Raw genomic sequence first — 18,563 nt, 5'->3', positions numbered from 1 at the left:
CCACAACAACCAGGGCCAGGCTAGGCTGAAGCCAGGAGCCAGGAGCTCCCATCTGGACTCCCATACAGGAGGCAGGGACTCAAGTACTTGGACTATCATCTGCTGTCACCCGCAGTGCACAGTAGCAGGAAGCTGGATGGGAAGCAGAGGTGGGACTTGAACCCAGGCACTCTGATATGGGATGTGGGTATCCCAAAGCAGCGGCTTAACCCACTGCACCAGCATACTGACTCTGTAAAAGGCACTGAGCTAGGAAGTACAATTGCAAAGCAAGCAAGCAAGCAAAACAAAACAAAACAAAACAACACAACCCTCAATATTGGAGGAATAAACCCAAACCCTCTGGAATAAGCTACAAAATCCTAGAGAATTGAAAACCATCATGAGAACTGCTGTAGTAGAAAGTTCTAGAAATGAAGGGCCAAATTGTTAACCTTCCTTTCCTGGTGTGAGCTGTCGCTTTCTCTCTTTGCCCTGCTTGGTTTCAGAAGCTGGGAATACAGTTTCTCTGCGCCTAGCAGTGGGGGAACTCATGCACAATGCTTCCTTCAATCCTCCCAACAATGCCATTAATTACCTAGAGTGAAACCCAACTTTTCCAAAGCGGAACATGAACACCAGGGAGAGTGAGCAACCCGTGCAGCGTTTCAAAGCCGCTCAGGAGCTCAGCAGGGTTGGAAAGGGAGTTTCCAGGTCTGTGCCGCAGGCTGAGGCTCAGAACTCAGTGCTGTGCCGTGCGTGTCTCCTTGAATGGACCCCTCCCCTCCGGTGCAAACATTCAGGAAACAGAAAGCCAGCATTAGTGGGACTCTGCCTCGGGACCTGTCACAAAGGGAGGGAGGGGACAACAGTGCACTGTAGCCGGCGCCGCGGCTCACTAGGCTAATCCTCCACCTGTGGCGCTGGCTCTCCAGGTTCTAGTCCCGGTTGGGGTGCTGGTTCTGTCCCGGTTGCTCCTCTTCCAGTCCAGCTCTCTGCTGTGGCCCAGGCAGGCAGTGGAGGATGGCCCAAGTGCTTGGGCCCTGCACCCCATGGGAGACCAGGTGGGAGACCAGGAGGAAGCACCTGGCTGCTGGCTTCAGATCAGCGCGGCACTGGCTGCAGCAGCCATTTGGGGGGTGAACCAATGGAAGGAAGACCTTTCTCTCTGTCTCTCTCTCACTGTCTAACTCTGACTGTCAAAAAAAAAAAAAAAAAAAAAAAAAAAAAAAAAAAAGAAAGAAAAGAAAAGAAAAAAACAAAAGGAGGAAGGGCTGGATCTCGGGCACAGTGGTTAAGAGGCGGTGCTGGGATGCCTGCATTCCACATCCGTGTGCCTGGAGCCAGGTCCTGGCTCTGCCTCCACTTCCAGCTTCCTGCAAGTAGACACACTGCGAAGCCACAGGTGATGGCATAAGTCGTTGGGTCCCTGCCACCCTATGGGTGACCTGGATGGAGTCCTAGGCTCCCAGTTTCAGCCTGACCCAGTCCTGGCTGCTGTGGCCATTCAAGGGGAGTGAACCATGGCTGCGGCATCTCATCTTTCCCTGTCTCTCTGCCTTTAAAATCTATAACGTTTTTAAGAAAAAGAAGGTCGAAATAGCAGGAAATGAGTATTTCCGTGACTTTCATCTGGGACTCAAGGTGGCAAATGCAAGATGCGCGGAGGGGGATGAATCCTGAATTCTGGAGAAACCACGACTAGGGACACGAGAGAGTCCTCCAAGCACCTTTCATGCCCACCGCCTGAGGTCAGCAAAGTGCCGTGTGATGAGACAGACTCCACAAGACAGCACCTGGTGCAGCAACGCTTCTGCCCGGGGCCATGCAGGAGAAAACAACATGAGTTCTGAACGCTGCATCTGAGAACACAGAGCACAAACCGAATCACAGCCTCTCAGGGCAGACAAGACCTCCGAGGTCCTCTCTCCTCCACCTCCGCCCCGATGCCGGGATGCACCTGCTTCTGGTTTCTGCCTGGGCCCCTCCATCGTGGGCACCCATGATGCCCTGGTCTCTGTGTTGGGGGAAGGCTTCTTTGGAGGCATGGCATACATACACGAGTGTAAGACCCATTACCTTGGGGGTGGGCATGGGAGTGAAGCTGGGGTCTCTGTGCTCCCTCCTTCCAGGGTCCCACTGTGAGCGGCAGGCTGGAGGGGAGCTTGTGCAGGCAGGTGGGTGGACAGGCTCTCCCCTCCCCCAAAAATGCTCAGGACAGGCTGGGACAGGCTGTGCTGAGCTGAGGTCTGAACGTCAGAGCCAGGTGTCAGAGGTGTAAAAGGCAGATGCCTCAGCATTCGCTGTCTCATCCTGAAAAGAATACATCAAGTGGCTCTGTCCTCGCACCCCCAGGCCACCAACACTAACCCCACCTTCTGGTCTCCTGGCCTGGCTTGCAGTTCTGGCCCCTGGCACTTGCTGGCTTGGGTTGCTTCTTAAAGGAGACACAGACTCCAACCACTAAGCAGGGGTGAGCAGGTGCTCTCTGCAGGGGGGCGTGTCAGCTCGCTCTTGGCCTCATTGGCTCCTGGGAGGGGGGTCCCACGGGCTGCCAGGGGTGGGGAACCTTATTTCTGCCAAACGCCGTTTGGATATGTATAATGTCATTTGGGAGCCGTACAAAATGATCAGCTTAAGGAATTATCCTGCTCTAGGTTTACTGAATTTGGAGTCTCACTCGCAGTTGCCCTCGCAGGGGGTCAGACCACACGACTGCATGGGTCTTCTACAGCCCGTGGGCTGGGTTCCCACCCCTGCTAGGCCCTTCTGGGATGGGCAGGGCTATCCACCTCCACAAAGGCCTCGGTTGGTTCACGCTGGGTCAGGAGCCAGAGCGGAGAGCAGCCGGGCACTTTGAGCCCAGGGACGATGACACCCAAGATAGCTGCTCGCTTCTCTGGGATCCGGCCTTCCACCCCCGTGCCCGAATGCTGCCGCCACCCTCCCCCTCCCCCAGCACCAACTCCTGATGGCATTTGGAGGCAGTGGGCACACCCTGCTGTGATCTCTTGTTTTTCTCCAGTTCCCAGCCCCCAGAAAGCCATCATCAGGGCACACAAATGACAGCTGAGCTCTGCTCTCTGCAGGCGAGATGGCGGAAGGAGGCACTAGCAGTGGCCTAGGTGGCAGGCAGTACCTAGCAGGAATTCCCCAGCCAGATGGGAAAAAAAATCCGCAGGTGTCACCTACACGTGTGTGCGGTGTCCTGGGCACCGCGGCTTGGTCATCCCCACCCCCACCCCCAGCACAAGAGCTCCCATCTCTCCAGGGGCTGCATCCCCTTAACTTTCTGCGGAGCCACATTTGTCAACCTCTCTGACACCCATCAACACTCTGCAGCTGCACCTGTTGGGCAAAGGGGCTCCCGGGTACCATACAAACGATGCCCGGCTTGGGAAAACCATTTCTTTTAATGGCATAGAAAGCACACCAAACCCTGACAGCAGCCCCGCGGGAGTCGCCGCCCACCCGCCAGAGGCCCCGCAGTTCACGGAGAGGCAGGGCGCAGGGAGGGAAACCCGAGTAGCGAGTAGCGTCTCTGAGGCCGTGGAGGAGGCGGGCAGCCGCTTCGAGGCTTGTACTGTGACCTCCACGCTCCCGGGACTCCTCCAGGGGGCAGCCTTCCTTCCTTCCTTCCTCGTTTGATGGTCGGGGCTGGGGAGGTTTGCGCATGGACGCATGGAAGAGAGGCCTTGTGGTCAGCATCCCAGGAAAGCCACCACTGCAGAGACATGTGGTGGAGGCAGGACTCGACATGGGTCCTCTGGCCAAGGGTGCGGGGAGTGAGGACGGGAGATGAACAGCAGCCCCCTGGGGATCAAGGGTCTGGCACAACTTCCCCAAAGCATGCTGGGAAATAGAGTTATCAGCAAAACGTTGCCATCCCAGAGACTAAGAGTCGCTCTCCCCGGTTCTCCCGCAGGGTTCAAATGAAAGACGAGAAAGGAGGCGGCAACTCAAACATTATTTGGAATTATTGTGGCACTTCACCGATCTCTTTTGCTTATATATATAGAATATACGGCAGAGCCAACGGAATCCTGTCTATATAAACTCTCATTATAGACAGCCCTCTACTGTACAATCTCAGGATACAGAAGGAATCCAGCCCATCATACATGTCTTTAAAAATAATCTAACAGAGTCATACTCTCTGGCTAGTAACAAACTATGAACATCTTCTGAGAAATACAGAGAAAACTCTGGGACTAATAGTACATTCTCTGGCGTGCTTCTCCCACCCCGCCCCGTTTAGCATCATCTATGAGTGCATTTCTGCAGAAGCATCCCAGCATCATTCGTTAATTAGGAAAAGAAACGGATATGTGAGTTTCACCAAATGGACTTTTAGCAAGAAGTGATGAAACTGCTTTTTTGTTGTGTTATTTTTTTTTTTAACCTTGGCAAAAATGAAGCACACACAACGTTCACAGGTTTGGGCCCATGCAAATGCGTGATTTGTCATGTGGGGGTGTTTTACTGGCACCCCGAAGCCACAATTAGCATGCAGGCTGTTGTCAACTACTGAATAAGAGATAATTATTGGCAGTGCACCTCTTTGTGTAACCATAATCACTAAGGCAAGATTATTTCATTTTGTAGAGAATATCAGTAATATTTTGTCGGATGCATGTTTATACTGTGGACCTGTGACTCACTGTTTAAAAAGAAAGAAAAAACAAAACAAAACAAAAAAACAACCCTGAAACACAGATCCCCAAACACAATTCAGTTGAAAATGAACCGTTACACTTTTAGAAATATATTTTAAACTACAAGACTGCCCTGTTTGTGTTATGTTTTGAACGTTTTAAAAAGCTCCCACCCCTAAAAACATGTCAGGTTCACTCCTCGGTACCGGCAGTAGCCTCATCCACCTGCTACCGTGCTCAGCGCCGGCTCAGTGGCAGCCAGCAGGGTCCTTGCTGTGTCAGCTGAGGCCTGCCAGGGTCACAGCTAAGTCCTCCAATTGTCCACCTGGAACCTGAATGGACTCTAGGCTTCGGTCCTGCTGTTCCACGGGAGGTCCCTGGCACCGGGCTCCAAGACCCAGGGGCGCTTTTGATCGGGGTTCGCTTGGCTGCCCCGTGGTGACCTTCACGCTCTGACCAGATCTGCAGACCAGTGGGATGTCCTTTGCTTTTCAACAGGAACACACGGGAGCTGAATTTGCTCCCTCAAGAAGAAGCCGAGGCAACAGAGGCAGCTCCTTGGCCCAGCCAGAAACCGCCGCCAGGTGGAATCTGTCTGCGTTTGGGTGAAGAGAATGCAGAGAGAGAACGGCCAGGTGTGCCAGATGCGCTGGGTGCACCGGGCGGCTCACACGACGGAGCCTTTGGAGGACGACAAGTGGATGGACTGAATCCTGATGGCCAACGTCCTCTGCAAGTCCTGCAGCACATCCTGGCCCGTGCCCTCGCCGCTCTTGTCGTACAGGAGCTGTTTGAACGCCTCGTTCTCGATGAGGACCATCATGTTTTTGAGGAAGTAGCCCTCACAGTACGACGAGAGCTCTGTGACGCCCAGAAACTGTGGGGGAGTGGAGAGCAAGGGGGAGACCGTTACGCCTCGGGAATGCCCGTGGCCGTCTGCAGCCGTCACAGCAGCGCACAGCTGGTCAGCTGGATGCGCACAGGGCCCTGACTCCCTGCTGTAGCCGCACCCCGAGGGTGTCCCTGTGCACCCCTCCCAGGTCAAGGATGGAGCCTGTTCCTCCACCCCCTGGCCTGTGCAAGAGCAGCTGTGGCTGTGGGCATCAGCTTTCCAGGCTGCAAACGGAGTGGGGCTGACCCAGGAGGATTGTGCAGGCTGACTCGGACCCAGAAGGGGGATGTGCCACCTCTGAGTGGCTGATCAATGATCATGGTGAGTGCGCTCTCTGTATCACATGAATGTTCACACCGAGGCACAGACTCCTGGAGCTGGGAGAGAGCCCAGGGATGCTGTGATCCTTGCAGCGTGAACCCTGCTCCTGGAGGGACAGGGTGCGAGGCCTCATTGTACAGGTGGCCACACCAAGGCTCAGACTTGCTGGGTCTGAGGCTGTGGACACGGAGAGTCTCAGCCCTTCCTCCGCTTACCTGCCCCTTGCTTTGGGGATGCATCTCACACAGCACAAGGTAGTGCAAGTGCAGGATAATAAGCAGAACACACACTTCATTCATAACACTTGGAGCGATTTATTGAATGGTGACTCCATACCGGCCACTTGCCTTATTAGCTCTCCATGACTAATTACTGATAGCACTGGGACTGGAGCCCCCATCTTCTAGACCAGAGGTTGGCAAACTGCAGGCCACATCTGCCCCTTGCCCTGACCTGTTTCTGTAAATAGAGTTTTATTGGCACATGGCCACACCATTTGTTTACAGTCTATGGCTGCCTTTGCACCACAATGGCGGAATTGGGGCAGGTCCAACCGTAACTGGTCAGCCTACAAGACTGAAAATATTCATCTGGTCATCACAGAACATCTTTGTGCTGACTCTTGCCCTACACAATCCCTATTCCGGAGGCAGAGACCATGCCCTACTAATGTATTAGGAAATTCTGATGAACACCGTTCCTGGCAAATAGCAGATGCTCAGTAAACACTTGCCGGTGAACTGCTTTGCACACCGGTGTCCTTTCTGTCTCACTACGCCACTGAGTAGCTGCACTGCATCAGCTGAGGTTCAAACTGTTGAGCCAGCTTAGAATAAGGCCAGCAGAGGTCCCAGGGTCTAAACGGCCCAAGACAGCCTTGCTAGGAAAAAAAAAGATGGCTCAGGGCATGTTTATGGGTTTTGTTTCTCACCTCTATAAAACCCCACAGCTGTCCTGAGCGATTAGGTGCAGCAGAAAGATCATGTTGCTGGGGACCTTGTTGGCGCTGGAACATGGCTGTTAGCACCGAAATGCCTGCATTTCCTGGAGGTTCCAAACCAACTGTTGGTTTCTTCCTTTTCCACCTCTTGTACTAAACTCGCCTCAGTTGGCAACACCATCTGCCAGGGTGAATCCACGCGCTGCGTGCTCATTAGCAGGTGCTTCAGCGCCCTTCCTACAGCCCTGTCCTCCATACAGATATCCCAGAGGGGCAGATGCTTGCTTGGGAAACACTCCGGGACATTGCCTGGAAGGTGGAGGCCGGTGTTTGTAACAGCCACGCCCTGGCTGTACTGATAGGGAAATGAGAGCCTGTTCCTCTGCCACAGGTGTTCCCAGGCAACGCTCACGCTGTGTCAGCTGCATTATTAAATTTTTTTTTTTTTATTTTTGGACAGGCAGAGTGGACAGTGAGAGAGAGAGAGACAGAGAGAAAGGTCTTCCTTTGCCGTTGGTTCACCCTCCAATGGCCGCCGCGGCCAGCGCGCTGCGGCCGGCGCACCGCGCTGATCCGGTGGCAGGAGCCAGGAGCCAGGTGCTTTTCCTGGTCTCCCATGGGGTGCAGGGCCCAAGCACCTGGGCCATCCTCCACTGCACTCCCTGGCCACAGCAGAGGGCTGGCCTGGAAGAGGGGCAACCGGGACAGAATCCGGTGCCCCGACCGGGACTAGAACCCGGTGTGCCGGCGCCGCTAGGCGGAGGATTAGCCTAGTGAGCCGCGGCGCCGGCCCAGCTGCATTATTAAATAACAAGAGGTGCGACACATGCTCCCTGCAGAGGAGGCTGGGATGCGGAATGTCGGGGCCTCGCTGCACAGGTGACAAACCACAGAGCGCCACCTCTATGTGCAACTCGAGTGACTGTGGCCAGGGGAGGAGGACCAAGGACCACAAGGCTGCTTGGCTCCCTTTCTGGGAGTTCTGCACCAGTTTCAGGTAAAAAAGAAAAACCGCCGTGAAACCAGACTGTGGTATAACCCTCACCTACCCAGAATGCCTACAGTGTGCATGTCTGTGTGTGATGCAGACTGACTTGAATTTTCTTTTTAAACTGATGGCCAATCAGAACATCCTTGACTGTCAGCGATAATTGGGACCCTTTCAAACATGAGGTCAGACAGTAGACACAGGGTTAAGAACTTGTGCATTGGAGTGGGACACCTCTGGGTTCCAGTCTCAGCACTTTGTTTCTGAATACGGAGCCCAAAGAGTGGAAAGCAGAGTCTTGGGCAGGTATCTGTAGAGCCACTTTTGTGCAACAGTATCTGCAAAGGCCAAAAGGCGGCAGCAACCCACGTGTGCATCAACAGGTGAACAGGTGCAACATAGCAGAGGCACACAGTGGAATACAACTTAGCCCTGAAAAGGAAGGGAACTTTGCAACCTACTACAACATGGATGAGCCTTGCTGACATTAAACTGAGTGACATAAGCCAGTCATGTTCCTAGGGGCTGGGGTCAGGGAGGGAGCCGGGGAGGGGGTGTTAATGTTGAAAGGATACAGTGTTTCAGTTTGGGAAGATGAAAAAGTTCTGGTTGTACAACAATGTGCCTGCCCTGAACCCTACACTCCAAAATGGGTCCAGTGATACATGTATGTCTATTTGACCACAATAAAGAAACCTCTGAGCACTAGAGTGAGCTTCACCTCTCTGTGCCCGTGTCCTGGTGACGCAACGCAAGGGTAGCATTTAGCCAACAGGGCTGTGAGGCAGACTGAAAAGGGGACGCAACACGGCCGTGAGCACGGGAGTCGGCACGTGCAAGGTGCTGGTGGGACATGGCAAGTCCTGTCTCAGGCACAATCTGCTCCCTCACAATGACCACATTATGTGTGTCAGTGGTCACTCTGGACAGCTGTGGACATGGGTGGCCCGTGGACTGGGCTCCAGCTGCGTGCAGGAAGGGCACTTACTTTGCCTAAACTAATCCCTGCTCCTCCCTAGCAGTTGTTAACCCTCCTGCGCCAGGCAGAAGAAACAAAACGAGGGCTGGCATGTGGCACAGAGGTGAAGATGCTGCGTGGGCCACCGGCCACCACAGTGGCTGGGTTCGAGTCCCAGCTCTGCTCCTGGTTCCAGCTTCCTCTAGTGCACACTCTGGGAAGCGGCAGGTGATGGCTCAGATACTTGGGTCCCTGGCACCTAGACCTAGATTAAGTTATGGGCTCCTAGCTTTGATCTGGTCCAACCCCAGATGTTGTAGGCATTTGGGGGAGTGAACCAGTGGATAGGAGATCTCTCTCTCTCTCTCTCTCTGCTATCAAATAAATAAAAAATAAAATAATGAAAAAAGAAACAAAATGAAGTGGCACCTGGACAATTTTTATTCTCCTTAGTGCCAGCCTCTGCATTTGGAAAGTGAACGGGATGCACTCCGTGGTTCCCGAAAGCATCTGTGAAGTTGGGCCTTAGGGCTGACGTCACCCAGGGAGCTTGTCAAAAACACAGATTCCTGGGCTCCCTGCTACTGCTGCGGTCATTGGAGGTGAGGTGGTCATAGACTCCAAGGATCCCTCCAGTGCTGCTCACCTGTTCTCTACCTTGACCATATCTGAGAGTTACCTGGGAGGCTTATAAAAAAAATGCCACTTCCTAGGCTCCAGCAGGGACAGGTCCCCGGGCTGGGGGTGGTAAGCGGGTACCCGGGCGATGCTCACGTGTGGTCAGTGTTGACAAGAAAGGGTTCTATCTAGCACAGCGGTTCTTACCCAGCAACATGCATCAGGACCACCTGGAGCACTCGTGAGGCCTCGCGTGGCCTCCCTGATAGGTCCCTGGTGCTGATGCTTCTGAATTGGAGATCACACTTTGGGAACCACTGTTCTAGAACCTTCCACCCAGGATGTCACTCAGACTCGCAGCAGTGACATCAGCGGTGGAATCTGCATGCAGTGAGCATCACGTGTGTGTGAGAACGCGCAGGCTCTGTTTGCAAACAGCTCCTGGCTTCCTCCTTCCCCCACACTCTGGAGAGCAGGGAGGGGTGGGAGGGACGTCATTTCTAGAGCAGGCAGCAGACCCCAGGAAGCCACCCCTGCCCAGGCTCGGTGCCTTTGCCACAGTGGGAACTCCTGGCTTCAGTGCCCGGGTGTGCGGGGACGGGTGGCGTGGCGGGAGGCGGCCCGGTTACCTTGGCGTGGTTGTAAATGTCCACACAGTTGTCGGTGTTGATGCTTTTCGCACAGATAATCTCACAGTGTCGCTGCAGAGCCTCCAGCTGGAAGAACTTGGCTGCAGACAGGAGCTAAAACGCACAGAGAGAGCCTGTTAGGGGAAGGGGAGCGCAGGGAGAGGGGGCTGCAGGGAGCTAAGCCCTCATCCAGGCTGGAGGAAATACAGGTGGAGGGGGGTGTGTGTTATTTTAAAGTGCAAAGGCGATGTCAGAGGGACAAGGCATAGTGACAAACTGTGGTGGGGAAGGTGGCAGGAGTGGTTGGCAAAGGGAACCAAATGTATGCCTGTGGCAGCAAGAGGTACCCCAAAATCTCTAAAGCTATGTCCAGACATAAGTGTGAATGGTGTTATCTATCGGGGTGGGGAATCTTTATTCTGCCAAGGGCTGTGTTTGAGATGTTTGATCCCAGCTCCTTTGCAGAGGGTAGTTGAAGTGTGTGTGTGTTTGTTTTTTTGGCTTCTGGTTCAAAGCTCCTGCCTTTGATCAGGAAACCTGATAAGAGTTCCACTTTTGGAAAGGAGCAGGAGGAAACTTGGCCATGGACAGAAGGGAGCAGAAGCAAGGCCCCTGGAGGAGGTTAGGCCGCCACGGGGCATGGGACACTCAGTGGGCAGACGGAGGGTGATGTGTGGGTAAAGGATGGGCCACTTCAGTGAGGCTGGGTAGACTTGGCACCTGCTTACAGCCTCTACGTCTTGGAAGACTGGGCAGTGTTATGATTTGAGGCATGTTCATAGTATACAATTCTGATGGCAAGGGAGAGGATATTTTTTGATGATAGCATTCGTGCCCCAGCTGTGTTCAGAGCTAGCACCAGCCTCTCACTCTTCAATTTCCTTCATCTCCCCCTAGGTTTAGTAAAATCTAAAACTGTGTCTTCCTCAGGGCTACTAGGTGAACTCATTGCACCCCAGCTCCTCCTCAAAGTCCTTCCCGTCTGGGAGGACTCGGGAGTCAGGAAGGTGTAACAGCCCAAAGCCTTCACCCAAACAGAAGCCCTGCGGGGTCCCTGCGGACTTGGCCAAGGCTGCAGAGGTGCCACTAGCCCACCAGGAGCCGCATCGAGTCCTTACCTCCATGATCTCGTTGTTTTTGATGAGAAGTGACTCTGGGCCGCCGTAGTACAGATACTGCATGACGAGCTGCAAGACAGAGAACAGGCAGAGCCACGAGTCACCTGCCAAACTCTGGAGCATCCATTCCAACAGCTGCCTGACTCCACCTGCCCATACCCACTGCCGCACGGGGGGGCGTCCCACTGGGAATGGCTCTGTGGGCCAGAGCTTTCCTGGCAGCCTGCCGAGGTGTCTCCCCACAGTTTCTGGGCCCTGGTCGCACGTCCACTCCCAGGGCCAAATTAAACCACCCTAAGCTCTGTTCCTCATGACTGCAGGGACCATCGCCCTGGGCTTCCCTGCCCCCAAGGTGTGGTCTAAAGGCCTGCACCAGCAGGTCACTCTTCCAGGCACACAGCCCAGTGTGACTCAAAGCCTCTTGTTGAGGTCCCTGAGGGCAACTCAGGATCCCAGGGGAACACTGGCTCCTACTACAACTTGGCAAGACCCCAGAGGAAGCAGCCATCAGGGTCCAGGGCTCCAACAATTCACCCCCAGTGGGACAGATCCACATCCAGCTGTTCTCTGTGGGACCCAGGGTGCCCAAAAGATACACAAAGTTCCTGAGCTTTGTAAACGGGGCTCCCTGGCATGGAATGAGGCCTACGGAAGTATTTGCTGTCACCACCTCCCATGACAAGCAGGTGTTAATTTCTAGGGGGTGCTTACACTCTCCAGTTTGTGCCTCTTTCCACCATTCCTGTTCTCTTGCACCTGCCTGTATGACAAACTGGCTTCACCTTCCCAGCTCTCAGGGGCAGAATCTAAAGGCTGGCTCCAGCCCCTTTTTTGGTACTTGTGAAATGAGGAGCTTGGATTGGGCTGTCCTCTACAGCCCCTTTGGGCTTGGACATCAGCAGTCAGTGGTTAAGAGCAAGGAGCCTGGGGTTGGGCTGCCTTAGTTTCTGATTTGCTCTGCCATTAAAAGCTGGGAGATTATGGGGCCAGTGTTGTGGCACAGCCTGCAACATCAGCAGCCCATATGAGCACTGGTTTGAGTCCAGGCTGTTCCACTGCTGATCCAGCTCCCTGCTAACACACCTGGGAAGGCAGCAGAAGGTGGCCCAAGTCCTTGTTTCCCTGCACCCACATGGGAGACCAGGATGGAGTTCCAGGTTCCTGGTTTCGTCCTGGCCCAGCCCCAACCATTGTTTCCACCTGACGAATGAACCAGCAGATGAAGATGTCTCTCTCTGTAACTTTTTCAAGTAAATATATATACATATTTTTAAAGATTTATTTATTTTTTTGAAAGTTAGAGTTACAGAGAGAAAAAAGGAGAGGCAGAGAGAGAGAAAGGGAGGGAGGTCTTCCATTTGCTGGTTCACTCCCCTATTGGCTGCAATAGCCAGAGCTGTGCCGATCCGAAGCCAGGAGCCAGGAACTTCTGGGTCTCCCACGTGGGTGCAGGGGCCCAAGGACTTGGGCCATCTTCTACTGCTTTCCCAGGCCATAGCAGAGAGCTGGATCAGAAGTGTAGCAGCCGGGACTCGAACTGGCACCCATATGGGATGCTGACACTGCAGGCGGCGGCCTTACCTGCTATGCCACAGCACCGGCCTCATAAATATTTTTTTTAAAAGCTGGGAGATCTGAGCTAAGTTAGGCTGTGTGTGACTCTACTTCATCAGTCGTTGATTGGGGTTAATATTATCTCCAGCATGAGTTGTGATGTGGATTCCGTGAAAGATCACACTAAACAGGAACCAAGTGAATGTGAGTATTAGAAACATTTTTGAGCTGATTGCATTCTTTAATAAATGCTGGCTCCTTAATATCCGCTGAGGTTGAAAAGCCTTCCCCAAATGCTTCTGCCATACACTGCCACTCCCCACACGCTTATCTGAGACGCTGCAGTTGAGTGTGTGATAAGTAATTAAAAATGTCCAACACATTTCACACAACACAAAATGCTCCTCTTTCAAGTGCACAGGACAGGGCTGTGCAACTGTCCCCTCAGGAGAGTTCTAGAACGTTCCGAACACCCCCAAAGCAGCTCAGGAGCTCCTGGCTGCCCCGCAGCCCACGTCGAGTCCAGCAGTGATATTTCTCACTGCTATTTGGAGCACGGCCCTGCTCTGTACGCCAGTGCCTGGTACCGTGCCTGGCAAACAGCAACAATGTTTAAACAGAAACACGCATCCTTGCCTCCTCTCTCATCTCCGCATCTCCAGGCACTGACTCTGGGCTTTCGGGGAACTCTCTCCCTGTCGCGGAGGTAATGGCGCATTGCTGGTGGCGGCTGTGAAATCACAGCATTGCTGACCCGTGCTTTTCCATCTCGATGGGTCACGGGCATCTAAAACACCAACTCAGCCACGACTGGGATCTGGGCCTTATTAAAACTCAATGCAGGGGCCGGTGCTATGGTGTGGTAGGCTAAGCCTCTGCCTCTGGTGCCGGCATCCCATATGGGTACCTGTGGGGGACGATGAATCCGGAGAGGCCTAGAGGAACTTCCTGAGCCTGCCTCGAATTTGAAAACCTGACTTTAAGTTTCAAATCCCTGGTAGCAAACACCCCAGCCCCAGGGCTCTTCTGCCTAAGGATCATTAAGGTGGTATAATAGAAGTGGCTAAGACCCTTTTGCATCACAACACCCCACCCCTTGCCCGCATCTGCTCATCTACTCTGTACTATCCGCTGTGTACCTCAGCTATATATATACCTCCCTTTTACAATAAAGTGAGACCCTGCTTCTACTGGGCTCCACACTGCGCCTGATTGTCCCCCGGGTTTGGGGAAGGCTGAGTGGCAGGTGGCGCACTTTCCCCTCCTCGGTCAAGGCAAGCTGCGGGCAGCCTGCCTAATTCTCCGGCGGTGGCGAGGAACAGTCACCGCAGGTACCAGTTCATGTCCCAGTTGCTCCTCTTCTGATCCAGTTCTCTGCTTATGGCCTGGGAAAGCAGTGGAAGATCACCCAAGTGCTTGGGTCTCCATGTTCACGTGGGAAGCCTGGAAGAAGCTCCTGGCTCCTGGCTTCAGATTGGCCAAGCTCCGGCCATTATGACCAGTAATGAACCAGTGGTTGGAAGACCTCTCTGTCTCTCCCCCTGTCTGTCTGTCACTCTACCTCTCAAATAAATAAATAAAATTAAAAAAAAAAAAAAAAACAATGCATTCCCCTAGCACCCCTCTTTATAGAGGCCAAACCACCACAACCAACAGCCATAAAAATAGCTCCCCCCCTCAAATTTACAAAACGCTCCTCCATCACGCTGCCCTATGTCTTCAAGGTTGGATGGTCAAGGTGAAGACCGGCTGCTCCTGAGTGCATGGAGATCCTGGGGCGAATGCAGTTTCTAAGGGGCCGGCCCAGGCTGCCTGCAGACTGCTAGCACAAGCCCTTTCCGCAAGGGCCAGGGCCCAGGGCTGGGTACTGAGCTGTTTTCCTTGGCAGCTGCCAGCCCACCTGCAGCAGGGACTCAGGGGGCATCCACGGCCTCCCGAGGACCCCTCTTCCAGGTGCAGCCTCTGCTGCTCCCAGCTCGCCCCTGCATGTGATGTTCAATAGTTCATGGCGAGGAGGAACCCCAAATACTCTCATTTATTAAAATCCTCCCATTGGCATGGAAGGGAAGCGAACAAGCCATGGGGAGTCTCCTTCTAGGCCAGGTTCAGCCCTCCCTGGCCAATTTCAAGCCACAACCAAGGGTTTTCTTCCTTTATGGGCAAAGGTTTGGGCCCCTGGGAGAGTCCCTGCGGCCTGCTAACTCTTCCCTTCCATTACAGTCACTTGAGGCTGATGTGGCCAGGAAACCTTCCCCGGCCAAAAGCAATTATGGCTGTGGGATTCCTCAGGGCCTGGTCTTTCCAATATTAGCCTCTCATTCACCTGCTCTGCCTGGCAGCCATTTATGGGGCGTGGCCTATGGGTCAAGTTCAGGGTGCAGGAGCTTACCCATTAGCCTCAGGCTTCACGGTGCCAGAGCCCCCTTCATGAGCACTGGGGAACTGACCCCTCCCCAACACCGCCTTGCGTTTCTAGCCTCCAGTGCTTATGGGCTGTGAGAGTCCTTCTGCAGGGCTGAGCGATTTTAGGGAGGGTGCAGGAAGCCACTGCAGGGGCTGGGCAAAGGGGAAACAGGCCTGTGGATGGTGAAGGTGGTTCCACCTCAGGGCTCCAGCCTCCTCTTCGTTCCTCTCTCCCTCACCCACTGTGATGGCTCACTTGGCCTGGTGTTGTCTTTGCAAATCTCTTTGATCCTTTCCTCAACCTCTAATTCAAAATAAGCTCCTCTACAGGGTCCGGTGCTTAGTGGGGAGGTGGTTTATCACCTGCCAGCAGCCCACTCTAACGCGGGCACTGTGTACCGGAGGTCAAGTGCAATGGTTTCGGGTTCTCCTCTTTGATCTCTGCGGGAGCCCGAGACCTAGGGGTGATGATGGTTAAAAACAAGGCTCAGAGAAGGAGAGCGCCTTGTCCCTGGTTATTTAGGAAGGATTCTTTATTTTCAAGTTTCAACCATAACCAAAGGAATGCATCTCGAATGGTGGAAATTTAGGCACCTTAATGGGCTTTAGGGGCTGCTGGGAGGTCACGGTGCCTTCCTTCAGCCCTCTGAACAGTACAATCTTGAGACCCAGAGTTGGGGTGGCAGGAAAAACCCCTGCCTGGCACCGTGACGACCAAGGCCCGTATTATGTGGTCCCAAGGTGCCTGTTTAGTCTCCCATTTGCATCCAGACCCAGCCGGATGGGCTAATGACGACTCCTCCTTCTGTGCGTTGGTTCACGCTGCTCCTCCCCCTGCTGAACTCTCTCCTATCAGCCACATGGGCAACCTGAGGCCCAGGAAGTTGGGTGACCCACCCGTAGGCTCGTGACGGGTGCTGATTTTAAACAGGGAACAGTAGGGACGATCTGGCTTCCAAGCCCAGCTCAGGCCCCGCCTCCTTTCCCAGGAGCTCAGCACAGCCTGTCCCATCACCACTCCTGGAGCTCCAGTCTCCTGCCGGCCCTCCTGATGGGCCATCCTTCCTGGGAACAACTGACTGCTAGGGATTCTACGATCCTCATGACAGCTCCCCCATGCCGTCCTAGGCACGCCTGGCCGGGGGACGGCGGCTGGAGCGGACCCAATCTCCCTGGCTTTAGGTGCCCTGATGGAACTCAGAGTGCTAGGAATACAGTCGGGGACATGAGACTGTCGCTGAAGGGCAGGACCTGTGACCCAACGTGGTGGAACGAGAGAGGGAAGCTGGGGTGCTCCTCGGGGCAGCCGCACAACCAGAACCCAGCATTAACGCATCAACTTCCCCCCAAGGGAAGGAGGTCAGGACGTCAGCGGGCCGCCAGCAGAGAGGCCTCCCTTTGCCAGAGGGGTTGGGGTAGGACCAACGCGGAAACAACAGTGGGTTCCCTAAAAGTCCTCTGTGTGTGATCATGCTGGCCTCAACAGGTTCGGGGCCCTCACACATGCAGTTCTCCTTGCCTGGAAGGTTCTAGACCCCTTTCTCAAGTCCTAGGCCTTGCTTTGGCTCATCTCCTGAGCGTAGCTCCCAGCACCTTATCTAGGAGGCCTCCTCCAGTGTCCCTGGTCTGAGCTGCCACAGTGCACTGGCTCGCGGCTGCACAGGGGACTGTAACTGATGGATTTCCCAGAGGCTCCCGCTGCCCGTGTTTGCGTCCCTGGGAGAGGGCATCCCTCATCCTCGGTCTCCAGCCCCCAGCACAGCGCCCAGCCCGGCAGGCACGCAGGCAGTGCTGTGTGCTGAGCAGATGGAAGGGGCAGTGTTGCAGCGGCCCACACAACGCACCGCAGTGACACCAAGGTTTGGGTGTGGTCTGAGCGTCTCCTGGGGTTTGTGTGCTGGAAGCTTGGTCCCCAGGGAGGAGGTGTAGTGTGGGTGGTGTGTGGAACCTTTAAGAGATGGGCCCAGTGGGAGGTCCTTGGATCAGCTGGAGGTGCGCCCTCAGAAGGGACTGGGGGACCCCAGGCTGGCTCTGCCTTTCTGGTTGACAGTGAGGTCTCGTGCCCCTGCACGTTTTCCACCATTCACCATGTGGCCCTCAGGCGAGCCAAGCAGGGGCTGGCAACGGCGTCTTCCTTAACTCTCCAGAACTGGAAGCTGGCAGCTGGTGCTGATTAGGCCACCTGAGAAGCCAGCATCCAATGTGAGAGTACTGGTTGGAATCCTGGCTTCTCCACTTCCGATCCAGCTCCCTGCTAATGCGCCTGGGAAAGCGGCAGTAGATGACCCAAGTGCTTGGTTCCCTGCACCCACGTGGGAGACTTGGATGGAGTTCCTGACTCTTGGCTTCAGCCTGACCCAGTCCCAGACATCATGACCATCTGGGGAGTGAACCAGCGTGTGGAAGATCTCTTTCCTTCTCTGTCCTTCTCTCTCTCTCACTCTGCCTTTCAAATACATAGACACATCTTAAAAAGAGCTGGGTGCTAAAGAAACCTCTTTTCTTTATAAAGTTCACCTGCCTCTAGTATTTTGTTATAGTAACAGAACAGGGACCAATGCAAGGGACTTTTGCAAGCGGGTAATCCCCTCGTGGAGGTTTGGAGGTGGCCACCCGTGTCCTGCGCCCATCAGCACGGAGTTCTGGCCCACCACAGGGGCTCACCTGGAAGATGGGGTACTTCACGTAGCCAATCTCTATGCAGGTGCTGTCGTTGGTCGGCTTGCTGGAGAGAAGTGCTTTGAACCTGAACAAGACACGGGAAGGGAGGTGAGGCTCGCACATGCATCGTGGCTTATACAACCTCAGCCCTCCTGATGGTAGAAACCTGTGTCCCTGGCTCTGAGACGCAGCCCTGATGCGGCTGCAGCTTTCTGAACGAGCCCCCCGCCCCCGGTACCATACTAGACTCAAACCGGAAGTTCAAACTCGGAAGCCATAAACAGGGCTGTGGGCTGTCATTTCCCAAAGGGGGGGCTGAGAGGGAACGGATGCTTCTGAGAATGCTGTCCAGCTTACAGGGCCCAGGGCATCTTCCCCGAGCTTAGGTAGGGCCCTGGCTCCCCTCTCCTCTGTGCCCAGGGAGCTCGCCCCCTCCCCTGGCTCCTCGCTGGATCTCAGCTGTTCCGGCGGTCCCAGGGGGTGACCTTGGCTTTCAGCTGCACCTCCCAGGCTCTCAGCCACGCTCAAAGCCCCTTGAGGGTAGAGACCCTGCTCCTGGAGCACGGTGATCCTTAGTGGTTTAGGAAGAAGCTAAGATGTGGCTCCAGCTTTCTTTCGTTAATTGAATTTTTACTGTGGAGACCACGAAGCCTCAGTTCAGGTCCGAAGGAGGGGACAGGGCAGTAGCAGAGCTAGCGGGCACAGGGTGAGCAATTTCCTCATCCTGTTGCTACAAGATGCTATTGTCCTGGGGCTGGCGCTGTGGCACAGTGGGTTGGGCCGCTGCCTGCAGTGCCAGCATCCCATATGGGGTCTTGTTTGAGTCCCGGCTGCTCCACTTCCAATC

At 54.5% G+C, this 18,563-nt stretch overlaps 1 protein-coding gene across 5 annotated transcripts in view; it reads right to left on the bottom strand.

Moving 5' to 3' along the window:
• Positions 1-3,927: 3,927 nt before the first annotated feature.
• The window catches only part of ABTB3 (ankyrin repeat and BTB domain containing 3), a 292,977-nt gene continuing 278,341 nt past the window's right edge, over positions 3,928-18,563 (bottom strand). For all 5 annotated transcript variants that reach the window (XM_051846044.2, XM_051846043.2, XM_051846041.2 and 2 more), the window contains 4 exons: positions 17,720-17,801; positions 11,099-11,167; positions 9,981-10,094; positions 3,928-5,511 (listed from right to left, as the gene is read on the bottom strand). In XM_051846044.2, coding sequence (XP_051702004.1) covers positions 5,302-5,511; positions 9,981-10,094; positions 11,099-11,167; positions 17,720-17,801 — 475 coding nt within the window. In that variant the 3' untranslated portion in view covers positions 3,928-5,301. The remainder of the gene's footprint in view (positions 5,512-9,980; positions 10,095-11,098; positions 11,168-17,719; positions 17,802-18,563) is intronic.

The sequence above is a fragment of the Oryctolagus cuniculus genome, chromosome 11 (genome assembly GCF_964237555.1).
Source record: "Oryctolagus cuniculus chromosome 11, mOryCun1.1, whole genome shotgun sequence".
NCBI classification, from domain to species: Eukaryota; Metazoa; Chordata; class Mammalia; order Lagomorpha; family Leporidae; genus Oryctolagus; species Oryctolagus cuniculus.
The sequence above is the reverse complement of the archived record's forward strand: the minus strand, read 5'-3'. Positions and strand labels throughout refer to the sequence as shown.